General features: G+C 39.8%; 1 protein-coding gene across 3 annotated transcripts; it reads left to right on the forward strand.

Annotated features, from left to right (window-relative positions):
• Positions 1–866: 866 nt before the first annotated feature.
• On the forward strand, positions 867–13608 carry c2h19orf67 (chromosome 2 C19orf67 homolog). Of its 3 annotated transcripts, none has more exons than XM_062970753.1 (7): positions 867–1366; positions 3672–3972; positions 5706–5850; positions 7387–7487; positions 7958–8143; positions 9439–9561; positions 12751–13608. In XM_062970753.1, exons 2-7 carry the CDS (start codon positions 3695–3697, stop codon positions 12896–12898), a joined length of 981 nt encoding a protein of 326 aa, XP_062826823.1. In that variant the 5' UTR covers positions 867–1366; positions 3672–3694; the 3' UTR covers positions 12899–13608. The 3 variants fall into 3 exon arrangements, with proteins under 3 accessions (XP_062826823.1, XP_008102419.2, XP_062826822.1); XM_008104212.2 differs by lacking the exon at positions 867–1366 and adding an exon at positions 1573–3184 and having other exon boundaries at positions 5709–5850; XM_062970752.1 differs by lacking the exon at positions 867–1366 and adding an exon at positions 1577–3184.
• Positions 13609–13926: the final 318 nt, after the last annotated feature.

Below are 13926 nucleotides of genomic sequence, written 5' to 3' on the forward strand. Positions count from 1 at the left end.
TTATCCTTGGCTAAACGGAGCATTTGTTGGATTTTCTTATATCAAAATGTAATATGAGTAAAATAATTTAAGATGATTTATAGCAGCCTGCAGGGTCAAAATAAAATGGCCAACGTCCTATAAGGTTGTCCTTATGATGTCCTAATTATATTATTATTGGTTTAAATAAAAGGTAAAGGTAAAGTTTTTTCCCTGACGTTAAGTCCAGTCAGGTCTGACTCTGGAGGTTGGTGCTCATCTCCATTTCTAAGCCGAAGAGCCAGCGCTGTCCGTAGACACCTCCAAGGTCATGTGGCCAGCATGACTGCATGGAGCGCCGTTACCTTCCTGCCGGAGCGGTACCTATTGATCTACTCACATTGGCATGTTTTCAAACTGCTAGGTTGGCAGAAGCTGGAGCTAACAGCGGGCGCTCACTCTGCTCCCGGGATTTGAACCTGTGACCTTTCGGTCTGCAAGTTCAGCAGCTCAGTGCATTTAAATAGCTGATTTTAAAGTAGATATAACTGATTTTAATGTTTGTGTATATTTATAATTATCTTATGTCTCGGCATGGAGTGTTTGCCGTAAATATGTTGTGCTCTGCCCTGAGTCCCCTTCGGGGTGAAAGGGTGGAATATAAATGTTTTAAATAAATTATTATTATTATTATTATTATTATTATTATTATTATTATTATTATTATTATCCTCCCAATAGGGGGCTGCCCAAAATGCCCCAGGGGTGTGAAATATATATGATGTATATATAATGTATTGCTTATTTCACATAGACTCTGAGGTTTCTCATTCAGTTTGTGTGACACACCTGCACACTGCTGCTAGCACACTAATATGTCATGACACTCAGAGCCCTTCCACACAGCCATATAACCCAGAATATCAAGGCAGAATAACCCACTATATCTGTTTTGAACTGGGTTATCTGAGTCCACAATGCCATATAAGCAGAAAATGTGGGATTTTATTCAGCTGTGTGGAAGGGGCCACAGTTTGGAAAAGTCTGGCTTCCTCTTTGTCCACTTCAGAAATTCTTACGCTTCCCTCGTTGTCATCATTTTCTCTTAACAGCAAGCCTGAGTGGCCCGATACTTTGAAAGCAAAGCCAGGCCATCTTTTATAAGCAGTGGCCTGCGTTTATGAAGTAAAATCCAGATTTCCTGTCAAGAATGCTGGTGGCAGTTATAATGAGGGCAGAAAGAATGCAAAGAAGCCAGAGGCCAGGCTTCTTTACAGAGCAGCTGAGCCACAGAACACGGGGATGTCGGTTGGAAAGTGTCTGAATTCAAAACCCGGATGGCAGTTGGGGTGGGGGAGGGGGAGCTAGCCAACTGCCGCACCTGGCAGCCTGTAGCAAGCGCTTGCAGGTGAGGGTGGAGGCTGAGAACAAAGGGGACTTGACAAATGATTGAAAAATGCTCCACCACACACATTATATATCAGGCATGGGCAAACTTGAGTCCTCCGGGTGTTTTGGACTTCAACTCCCACCATTCCTAGCAGCCTCCGGCCCTTTCCTTTTCCCCCTCAGCCGCTTAAGCGGCTGAGGGGGGAAAGGAAGGGGCCGGAGGCTGCTAGGAATGGTGGGAGTTGAAGTCCAAAACACCCGGAGGGCCCAAGTTTGCCCATGCCTGTCATAGATATACAGCTCTGTCAATTTTATTCTTTCTGCTTATTCTAATTCAGGGGTTCTCAAACCTTTAAAGCCGGGTGCCGGTTCACAGTTCCTCAGACTGTCGGGGACGCCGGACCATAGTTTGGAAAGAATATGAACAAATTTCTATCTTATTTGTAATGCAAGCCCCCCATGAAAGAACAATACAATATTTAAAAGTATTTAAAATATTTAAAAGAATATTTTAACCAACACATACTGACCAGTATTTCAGTGGGAAGTGTGGGCCTGCTTTTGGCTGATGAGAGAGTCAAGTTAATTGGATTGTTGTTGTTGTTGTGGTGTGCCTTCAAGTTGTTTCAGATTTAGCGCGACCATATGTTTAAAGTTTAGGGTGGGGGCCGGGTAAACAACCTTCGGCCCACAGGCCTTAATTTGGGGGGCCCTGTTATAATTTCAGCCGTTACGCATAATTATTGTAATATGACTTTCCAATGTTTAACCACAATCTTTCTTGGACGTTTGGTGGTTTAAGTTGGCCACTGCTTTTATACATTAAGCTAATACACGATTTCCAAGTTCTATCAAACAGATTGTTGTGTTCTCAAGGGCTTTCATGACCTTAATCGATGGGTTGATGTGAGTTTTCTGGGCTGTATGGCCATGTTCCAGAAGCATTCTCTCCTGACATTTTACCCACGTCTATGGCAGGCATCATCAGAGGTTGTGAGGTCTGTTGGAAACTAGGAAAGTGGGGTTTATATATTAGTGGAAAGTCCAGGGAGCGAGAAAAAACTCTTGTCTGCCTGAGACAAGTGTGAATGTTGGAAACCATTTAAATCCACAATCAGGTGGCCAATTTCAACAGAAAGAAGAAAACCATGAAAATGAATGAAATCTGGCTACCAGTATTTTAAAAACTCTAGAATCAGGACAGTAAATAAAGAACAACACTCAGAAAACAGGGATTTCCAGACAGGAAACAATTAGGGTCAGCTAATACCTCCTAACAAGGGATCCCCCTAAGCAGGAAGCAGCCAGGCTTTGAAACTACAAGGCTATCAATGCTAATCAAGATTGCCAATTGTAACATTCACACTTGCCTTAAATAAACAAGAGTTCTTTCTCCCACCCTGGACATTCCACAGATATATAAACCTCACTTGCCTAGTTTCCAACAGACTTCTCTGAGGATGCCTGCCAGAGATGTGGGTGAAAGTCAGGAGAGTATGCTTCTTTAACATGGCCATACAGCCCGGAAAACTCACAGGAACCCAGTGATTCTGGCCATGAAAACCTTCGACAACACAGGAAAGTAGACAGTTTATTCCATCATTATAAATTTCATTGCCCCCACATCAGATGTTCAAGAAGCCTCCCCATATGTTCTTAGCATATGTGTGTGTGCATGTTTTCCTTCAAGCCATCTGTCATTTTACTATTCTAATGTACCTAAAAAGGCATGTGAGTCTGCTTGTAGAGAGGGGCAAAGGTCACCAAGAGAAGATCCTGAATTTGAATGCAGGACTCCATTATGTCTCAGTGGCTACAACAGGATGGAAGGGTGAAGGTTCGTCTTTCACATGAAATCTGGGGAGCATCTACACCATAGAATCAATGTGGTTTGACACCACTTTAACTGCCATGGCTCAATGCTATGGAATCAAGGAAGCTGTAGTTTTACAAGGTATTTAGCCTTCTCAGCAGAGAAGACTGGTGACTCACTAAACAACAAATCCCAAACTTCCATTGTACTGAGTCATGTCAATTAAAGTGGCATCAAACTGCATTAGAATGATACATACCTAGAGACATAAATCCATGTTTTTATTTATTTATTTATTACAGTACTTGTATCCCGCCCTTCTCACCCAATAGGGGACTCAGGGCGACTTACAATAAAAACACATATATAAAAATAATACAGAACATTCAATCAATTAAAATTAAATATAATAAACATTCATAAAAATATACATATAAATATACAATTGGTTTGAGAGCACCTTTGGAAATAGGTGTGTTGCAATGTTGCTTAGTTCCTTTTCTCTTGGCAGATTCCTCAGACAAGTGCCTGAAGATGGCAAGCAAGCAAGGATACAGTTGCCTCTCTGATGGCTCTGTGGATGTCCAAACTTCTAGCTCTGAGGGCACTCTGAGCCACAGTCCTCACAGCCCGGGGCTGTGTCTCATCTCCCCTCCTATTGCTGAATCCCATTGGCTGAGTAATGTGGCATCACAGCCTGAGTCCCCATCGGAAATGAACATCATTTTGGAGGAACTTCTGGCTCCCATTACTGAAAAGCTCAAGTATTTGCTGAAGAAAGCAGAGGACTTCCAGACATACCTGTTGTACAGGTGACAGCTGGTTGAGGAAACATATACAGGAAGCATCACCCTTTGGGCAAGAAGCTTTGGCCTTCTAGATGGCCACAATTTCAACCCCCAAATGCCCCCAATCTGCATGGCCAATAGGAAAGGTTTTGGGTACTATACTGTACTTCTTAAGCTATCTGATATATGGGATGAACAATTTTTCCCCAATGAGCTAGGAACTAGTACCATATGTGTGCCCACTTGTTACAATTAGTTTTTTTCTTAGAAGCTATCTGGCCATTAGTCAAAGATTATTCAAGGTCCATGAACCACTTCTTTGAATAGCATTGTCTAATGCATCTGAAAGGCTAAAGATTCCCTTGATCTACTCTTGACTGTCCAGGCAGTCCACTCAGGATTTACTGAAACATGTTTTTGGAAATAAGAAAGAGCTGCTGATTGATGAGAGAATGGAAGGAAAGAGGAAGAGAAGATAGATGAATGGATGGGCTGGTTCTCAAGCAATGTTATGTCTAAGGTTGCAGTGTCCACAGGATTAATTTCCAGAGGTGGAGGGCTAGAAGCAGAGAGTAGTGAGGAAAATCAGTCCCACACATGCATACCCCCAGTTCTTTTGAGCTCATTTACCTCATGCCTAGGACCTGGAGAAAGCACAGAAATGTCTAACTTAACCAGAAAAATTTCCCAATCTGAAGATTTGGGTGACATATAATGTCTTTCTTGTGATTCCTCTGACTTTTCTGAGAGGCTAGAACAAAATTGGAATGGTCCCACTACCCCACTGCTTTATTATTTATTTTGTGTCAAAAACATTGCATAAATAAGTATAAAACTGATAAAAAAATAGAGGGAACATGAGCGGTTAAATAACTTTTGACTGAAAACGGGCAATAGCGACCACATTGTCTGTAGCTTTCTTCCTTTATGCATGAGACAGGATATTATGGACAAGCATGCATATGCAGAGTTGTTTGCTCTGCTCCACAGTCGCACAAGGTGGAAGATTCTTCTAAGTAGTGCCGTTTTGCCAGGTTATCTTTTGATCTGTCCACTCCACTTCTGAGTCTGTTCAGAGACTTCCAAGTTGCCCATTTTTTGTTTGCTCTGGAGGCAGACTCTTGTGGGGGGCCACCCATTTGGGATTTCCTGGTTTAGCTGCCCAGAGGGATACTCCTGATACTCCTGCTGTTGCTGGGGGAACATTAAGAGGAGTGGTGGTTCTCATGAAGCTTTTCCTTGATTTGAGTCTACTGGGAGGAGGCAGATAGCCATGCAGAGGATGGCTTTCACAGTGTTCAACCTTACTTCTCTGCCAGTTAGCAGCAACTCAAAATTCTAGGAAACATTTGACTTTTATATAGGGTGGTTAGAAGCTGCAGAGATTTCCTACATCCTGTTGCTGGACTTCCCAAGCAATTTGCAAGAGATGAGAGACTGAACTTGGTCTCCACACTACTGGGAAGAAGAATAAATGGGGCACTTTAGGATGGGGAAGTCTTATGTGGCTGGCTCAGCCTTCTCCAACCTGATGCCCAGCCATGCTGGTTGGGGACATAGGAATACTAATCCAATCCATCTGAAAGACTCCAGGCTGGGAAGCATAAACTAAGATCTTTTAAATGATTCATTATTTGAAAGGGAAAGTGTCTTAAAAAAATCCATCCCCTAGCCATGTACTGTTTTTAATGTGGCACCTATTAATGAGAGTTGAGCAAAAGAGTGCACAATGACTTATAGTGGGCCTCCTATTTTAGCAGGGACAGAATGCAGAAGGAGCAATTTGCCAAAGCTATGCCTACGTTCCTGCAGATGTGCCAGCCATACTTCCATTACCTGGAATCCACAGCACGCAGCTGCACACCTTACTTAAGACTCCCACAGGAGCCAGTCAGAAGGCGGGTGAGTCTCCCTTAGGAACAGGAATAGGTAGAATTGGGAGGTACGCTTTATCCAACCTGGTTTCAAACATAAAGGACATGCTATGTGCACCTTTGTGAATCTAATCTAAGGAAGAAGAAAAGGTTTCTAGGTAAGGGAGAAGATGCGGATGAAATCAAACTACATCTTAATTTGGCTCAGGGAAGGAAACTGAGATTAATTCAAAAGTTCTGTTTTATCAAGGCTCCCCCTTCAAAATCAACATCCTTTCTGTGAATTTCCAAAATGGCACCAATTTCAGCTTCTTTTTCCTAATGTCCCACTCACCCGTGGTCATTCTCTACCTCTTTTTTTCTTTTTCTTTTCTTTTTAAGATCCTATAATTGTGAAAGAGGTAGAGAAGTTTACATTTAGGACTAACTACCAATATATAACATATTGTTTCCTCTCCAAAAGCTATATATGGACAAACTCCAAGCTAGCAAACTATTTTGGAATGAAGTAAGATGCTGCACCTGAAATTAAACTAACAAAGAAATGACATGGGAAGAATGTTAGTACAATAGAAATATATGTCTAGATTCTGTGTTAACATTGTAGCAAGCTGATTAGCAAAGCATGGTCTATGTTAATAAGAAATGTCAATACCCCCTTAGACTCAGAAAAAGTCCAAGAGAAAATAACTATGTTCCTGATAGATGTGACTCCCAAAGAAGCTTTAATCATACAATCACTCCATCTCATCCACATAATTTCTCCAGTATTTTTTTGATAGTGTCCTCTTGATTCCCTATTATCTTTTCCAGTTTTTTTTTTTAAATCCCAAAACCAGTTGTTAAGACAGGGAAGACAGAATAATTCTGTCTTCCCTGCCTTTTACCACCTTATTGACATTTCATCGTTGGCAAAATGAGTTCAGACTGAAAGCTGCTGGACCAGTGTATGCTTCTTTTTCCTTGGACAGGGAAAGAGACAGCAGGAAACGAGGACAGGTGGCATATTTCACATTTGGGGATCTTGAATTAGCAGGCAGCAGAGTATGTATGTGTTGCCCTTTAGCTCAATGATGATCCATGAAGTCTTTCCAGTTTTGTGTTCTTTTAGAGATGCTACAACCTCTAACATTCCTAGCTGCCTTGCACTTCCAGTGTGTTGTATATGTACCTTCAAGTCATCTGTTGCCTAATGACGACCGCATTAATTTTTAGGGTTTTTTTTAGACTAGGAATACCCAGAGGTAGTTTCCCTATTTGTTCCTCTGAAATATAGCCTACAGCACCTAGTATTAATTGGCAGTCTCTCATCTAAGTATTAATCTGCTTAGGTTCCAAGATCAGACAGAAGTTGGTATCTCTGGAGTATTTAGGTGTGGGCCACCAAAGCTGAGGGATTATCTGAATTGCAGCCTTAAACCATATATAAGTCTAACTATTAGAGAGTAGACAGTTTGGTAGTGATTAGTGGAATCTTGACCACATTTGCTGAAGGCTCTAACTTTTCAGACTCCATTATCAGAAGAAAGTCTAGTCCAACTTGACTTCTTTATTTATCCCACAGCTCTTAGAGATCTCTCAGCAATTGGCTTGCCAACTTGAGCAACTAGTTCTGATGTATGCTTCCTTCAGCTTTGTGTCCTTGGAAGACACAGATCCATCCAGGTATGACAGTTTCCAAGAGTTGAGCTTAATTTATTTCAGCGTGCAACAAGTAGTTCCCATGTTATGAGGTCAGGAACAAACTAATTCAGAGGACTTGTTCTTCTTGGTCATTATAATATATAGGAATAAGAAAACTGGCTCTTCCAAATAAAATATGCAGCAAACATTGTACTGTACTATGAAAGACACAATATCAGTCTAAAAATTATTAAACTAATAAAATAATTTAATTTTTAAATGCATAAAAAGTCAAGATTTTAAAAAGATTTTATTTTAAAATTGCTTGACTGCCAACTTCCTCAAGTTAGTTACATTTTTGTTTCTTGTTTTTTATTCATTAGTTTTTGTTTATTAGTTTTTGCATACACTTTGAAAGTGATAATCTTCCAGCTCTGAAACTGTATTTCTATTTTATTTTGTTGTGTATATTCACATGCAATCCTATCTTTCTGTTTAAAAATCTCTACTAGTGTTTCCTGTTTCTTCTGTGGCAAGTTCTGGTTGAATGAGATGCGACAAGTTTCCATCTTTCGCTATTCCATCTCCGCACCCTACACAGCTGCTCATGTTCCCCACAATTTATACAAAAAGATGCGCTGGAACATTGACATCTTGGAAAAGTCTGCTGGCCGGAATCAAACACCTAAAACAGAATAGTGAGTTGCCAAACTCATGAAAGATGGACAGAGTGTGAGAAAGATAGACAAATGAATGACAGGCAGAGGGAGAAGAACAGTTCAGACCCTCTCCCATTTTATAGAGCTTTCTTTTCTTAGAAAATTGGAGAAAAATGAAGCATGGGACAATATGTTAATGTATTTGCTTCTATCCCAGAATCATTTCTAAAATACAAGTAGTGGTTTGACTTTTATATGCTTTGTTGTTTTCCTTTTCTCAGTTTCCCTCTTCTTTTCTCTTCTCTTCTCTTCTCTTCTCTTCTTTTTTTGAGAGATGGGGGGACAGGTATGAATACTTATGCCTGACCCATAGAGGACTCTAAGAGATAACATTTTATTTTACTAATTTTATGGCTTCTCTTGTTATTGTTTTCACCTCTTTCTTATAAAACAGCAAAACCAAAGCAGTCCAAATATAGATATAAACTCAATTTGCAATAACCATATGCATGAACTGCACTTTTAATTTACAACTTCCCCATATTTACTCAAGTCTAATGCATCATCAAATCTAATGTGCACCTCAATTTCCAAAACCCTGAAAACAAAAAAGTATTTGCTGGCGAATGTAATGCACAGTGGCAAAAGTACACCCTTTGTAATTTAGCCAAAAAAAGGTGAGTGTTGCAGTTGCTGCCTGCTTAAAATTCCTTCATTATAAACAATTATGTTAGAACACCAAAGCTTCCAGCAATGGAAAAGAAAACCTTGAGATGCATCTATGTTGTAAAATAAATCCACTTTAATTGCCTTGGTTCAATGCTACGAAATCCTGGGGGCTGTCGTTTGACAAGGCCTTGAGCCTTCTCTGCCAAAGAATGCTGGTACCTCACCAAACTACAAATCCCAGGATGGCACAGCATTGAGCCATGACAATTAAATGAGAGATGATGTCCCTCAAATAGGACTTCCAGGTGCAGATCCTGAAGCAGCTTCCCCTTTGGCTTTTTCTCAGCACTAAGATTACTGTATGACATGAATCTAACATGCACGCTAATTTTGGAGAAGTTATTTAGCCAAAAAAGGTGAGTGTTAGATTTGAGTAAATATGGTAATTTCCTGCCAGACCAAGTTATATGTTATGTTGCTACAATAATAAAGTGACTTTCAATTTATCAAAGACATTAATATCACATTTTCATTTTGAAATATAACATATATTTCCCTTTCAAAACAACAAGAATGTGTGGTGGGTTTCATTACACTTCTGCTCCTGGAGCTTTCTTGAGGCTTTCTCATTTTAGCCCTTTGTGATTTTGCCCCTTTTCTTGCAGCTATTTTCTGTGCTTCCGTGACACTGGTGATGAGGCAACTGTGAAGATGCAGAAGCTCTGGTCCATTGGACGCTGGGTGCCTGTAGATCCCGACAGCGAGCATAGTGCTGATGTGCTCTCCTGGTAGGTATGCAAGATGGCAACGCCAGTCTCTACAGAGAAAGAAAGCCTTCTGGCTGGCTGTGTCTAACATTAATGAAGTAAAACTTGAGATTTCTTTGTAATTAAACCACAACTACATTGTTAAATGAGCCTCTCTTGTCTTAAAAACAGAACAAATGCTTTGCTAGAATCTATCAAGTTTATCAAGTTCATCAGCCTTTGAAAAAATCCCAGTAGCCAGTAGGCAGGAAGCTGGGCAGTGAGCTAATAATGGTTCACTGTCTACCTTCTCTCCTCTCTTGGTATATAAACAGCTAGATCACTGTTTACTGAGTGTTGCTATGGTGAAAAGCATACTCCATGCATATTTATATGACACACAATCTCCATTGAGATGCATTGTTTTCTTTTGAATAGCTTCAGGCATGCATCTAACCACAGTTCACTGGTTGCTTACAATGTGATATTTAGGGACTATTCCAATAGCCAAATAGAAAAATATTGTCCTTCTGAATGACTGCTGAAATTGCTCACATTTTCAGTTGGACCCTTACTTGACTATTATACGTCTTGCAAACATTATTAACTATTCTGATTATCATATTTAAGCTTCTTGGTCAACCCTAGAAAATCACATAAGGTATCTTATTTTAAGAGGTCCTCATACCCTTCGATGTAGCCTGTCAACAAAAATTAAATACGGTACTGCTCTGCAAAGACACCAATTCACAGAATACTAACATATTATATACACTCATGGTTTGAGGACTACAGTTATGGATTTTGATATGACCCCTGAATAAATTGAGGGTCATTCTGTGGAGAGGGGAAAGTACCTCTGGAACCAGCTACCTCTATCTGCCAATTCCATTTTCCTGTGTAATCATTTATAAAGACCAGAAGTAGTGCCATGAAGGAAAGAGTGGTTCTTTTAGGTTCTCCTAAAATGGGCAAAGCTCTTGCCTTTTGCCACTCAGAGGAGGGGACAATTTCTTTTTGATTAGAGTTAAGGCACAGTATGTACAATTATTCAAGTATAAGTCAGCCCACATTTTTTGGTCTGATATTTTGACAAAAAAATCTGGATTTATTCATGAGTATATAGGTTTGTTTAATATAATTGGCTTATGTTTTAAAGGTGGGAAGGGAGTTAGACCTTTGCAATATCAGAAATAGATATACCAATGCTTATGTTGTCTTTGGCACCAACAAAGATGTCTAACAAGAAATTACTGTATATACTCGAGTATAAGCCGACCCGAATATAAGCCGAGGCACCTAATTTTACCACAAAAAACTGGGAAAACATTGACTCCAGTATAAGCCGAAGGTGGTAAATTTCAGAAATAAAAATATTTGGGTTGGCTTATACTTGAGTATATACAGTATTTAAAATCAGCATTAAATTGATTTAAACTGTGCTGCTACTCTCATTAATGAGGATTACAAAAAGTTTGATTTTGTTGGCTTGTGTAATGTTTGTAGCATTGAGGTTGGTGCTTTTAGTTGTCACCCAGTTTGGGTCCCCATCCCTTTTGATTACCGTATATACTCGCGTATAAGCCGACTCGAATATAAGCCGAGGCACCTAATTTTACCACAAAAAACTGGGAAAACATTGACTCCAGTATAAGCCGAGAGTGGTACATTTCAGAAATAAAAACAGATATCAATAAAATTACATTAATTGAGGCATCAGTAGGTTAAATGTTTTTGAATATTTACATAAAGCTCAAATTTAAGATAAGACTGTCCAACTCTGATCAAATCATTATTCTCATTTTCTTCAATGTAAATGTGCTTATGTATCCTTTTAATAATAATATAGTAAAATAATACATGTAATAATAAATAGAGTAAAATAATAAATGCAATAATAATAATATCAGAGTGAAATAATAAACGTAATAATAATAATAATAATAGAGTAAAATAAATGTAATAGTAGCAACAATAATAAAGAAAAATAATAAATGTAATAATACCAATAATATAAAGAAAAATAATAAATGTACCATATATTCTCGAGTATAAGCTGACCCAAATATAAGCCAACTAGGACCCTCACCTGAGTATAAGCCGAGGGGGGCTTTTTCAGTCTTAACAAAAGGGCTGAAAAACTAGGCTTATACTCGAGTATATACAGTACCTAAAAATCCTACTTACTAACTTAGACGATCCCTCGTAGTTCAAGGATGATGGTCCTCCATTTCTTGGAAGATGCCTGTGCGTGATTTTTTTTAATGTGTGGAGGTCGGTGCACGGCCGGTCAACACACAGTCTTCACAAATTGAGGTCCCAGCAGCACAACGAGAGTGGCTTCTCAGTCTGTTGCAGACTTCTTCCGCTTTCACAGCTGTTGTAACATGTACCATGTTATCCTCCGCCTGCTCTGCCGTTGAGGTCTTTGGGTCTTCGGATTGTTCTTGGTCTGGATTCTCCCCTGTGGCCACTCCTGGGAGTGTGTGACTCCTGTGGTTGTGCCCGCAGGTTCATTGGAACATGCAAGCCCCCTCACAACGTCAAGGTGACAATCCTAACAGTCAGGCTAATATAGCAACTGGTGTGTTGGACTGGTACTTGGTTAAAGAGATTCAGGTCAAATTTCCCACTGAGCCATGAAGCTCACCTTAAGTGAACCATATTCATTTAGCCTGGCCTGGCTCTCAAGGTTGCTGTGCGGTTAACATGGGAAAGGACAAAATACATGTATGCTGTTGTGAATTTATCAGAGGATTTAAAACAAATGAAAGAACAGACAAACAACTTTTCACCACTGATCATAATTTAGCGGCAATTTCATGGCCTCTTTCAAACTTTTGCAATATGGGGAGCATCTAAAACATATGCCACAAACTGCTCTCCTCTATTTTTGGTGAGTGGGATGTAATTTCCCACATATTTTTAGCATGGTAAAAACAAAATGTAGCTGAGGCTTGCTGCTTGGTTCAATATTATGACTCACAACCGATGATTGAAAGATGTTCATGATGACTACAATAAAGCATCAAAGAAGCAACCATGGAAATGATAAATCTTCAAACACTGAATGTCATCTGATTCCCTGCATAGTTACCTGTCATTGAACAAAAGCCCTTCTGTAGTCATGCTGATTGACCATTAAAACAAGGAGAGTGAGCTTCCAGGGCACCAGATAAAGGGATACCATGGAAATTGTCAACACTGACTTTCTCTCCTTTCTCTGCACAGGGTCTTGTGTCACCACCCCATGGGAGATTACCAGCAGCTCCTGACCATTGGATTTGAGGAACCTTCCCACACCTTAGCCACAGACCTTTTTGTGCAGATGTTTAATGCTCAGTGTTCAGGCCTGCTTAACCAAGAGTCGTCCTGCTAGACGAGCCAAAGGAACAAGTGCAGGAAAAGGTGGCCCACTCATACTTTAACTGTGTACTACAAAGTCCAGCTCTTGCTTCATAACATTACCAATACTAAAACAGTAGGTACACTGTGCTGGGTGCTAGCATTAAAATACAGCAAGATAGGACTAGAATACATGCTTAGAGGTATATTAGTTTAGGATTTGGGCCATTTTTGTTTGATATGAGACCAAAACTATCTTGGTTCCCCCATCATTCCTGCTCCTTTAGCTCTTGTGCTTGGGTTAATTACGCTACAAATTTTAAAAGGCTTTGGTGGCCACTGCCATAGTTTTTCCCATAACAGGTTCTTGAATGCAGATGCCAATATTGTTGATATCAATCTTATCACTGGCATGTGAAGACCCTTGTGGTCTCCATTACATGCTACTGCAGGACAGAAGTGGAAGTGCAATTTTCCTTCTTTCAGGCACAGGTTCCATTGAGAAACACTTTGTGTTGGGCCCTTGCTGGACACAGGCTAAGTATCTAGTTTTACCAACTTGGGGTCCATTTCCTTTTGAGGGCAAAGTCTCTTTGGCCCTACTCCCTTCTGACCTTTAAACATCTAGCAGTGACTCAGGACCAATCAAAGTCTCTCAAGAAGTGGTATCCCAAAATGTGTTGGATTGTTTTTAAGAAAACATATAGGATTATTTCATGAATAAAGGAACATATTCTGTTTTTACATATTTTTCCATATTGGTGGCTACTTTCAGTTTTGGCTTTGATGAAGGTGCAGAAGACTGCAAGAGTGGACAGCCTTTCCATTCATCTCCAGTTTTCCTTTGTTATTCACTGACTCACATTTCTACTATCAAGGGTGGCACAGAACTAAAATATAGCTTTTGAAAACAAATGCTACCAAAAGCATTAACAATTAGTAAACAACAATAAAAGACCATAAACTTAACAATTCAAGACAAATAATATGAGTTCACCCAAATGCTAGACACACAAACATGCCTACAATGCCTCCAGCAAGACTACAAAGAAAGTCCCGCAC

The sequence above is a fragment of the Anolis carolinensis genome, chromosome 2 (genome assembly GCF_035594765.1).
Source record: "Anolis carolinensis isolate JA03-04 chromosome 2, rAnoCar3.1.pri, whole genome shotgun sequence".
NCBI classification, from domain to species: Eukaryota; Metazoa; Chordata; class Lepidosauria; order Squamata; family Dactyloidae; genus Anolis; species Anolis carolinensis.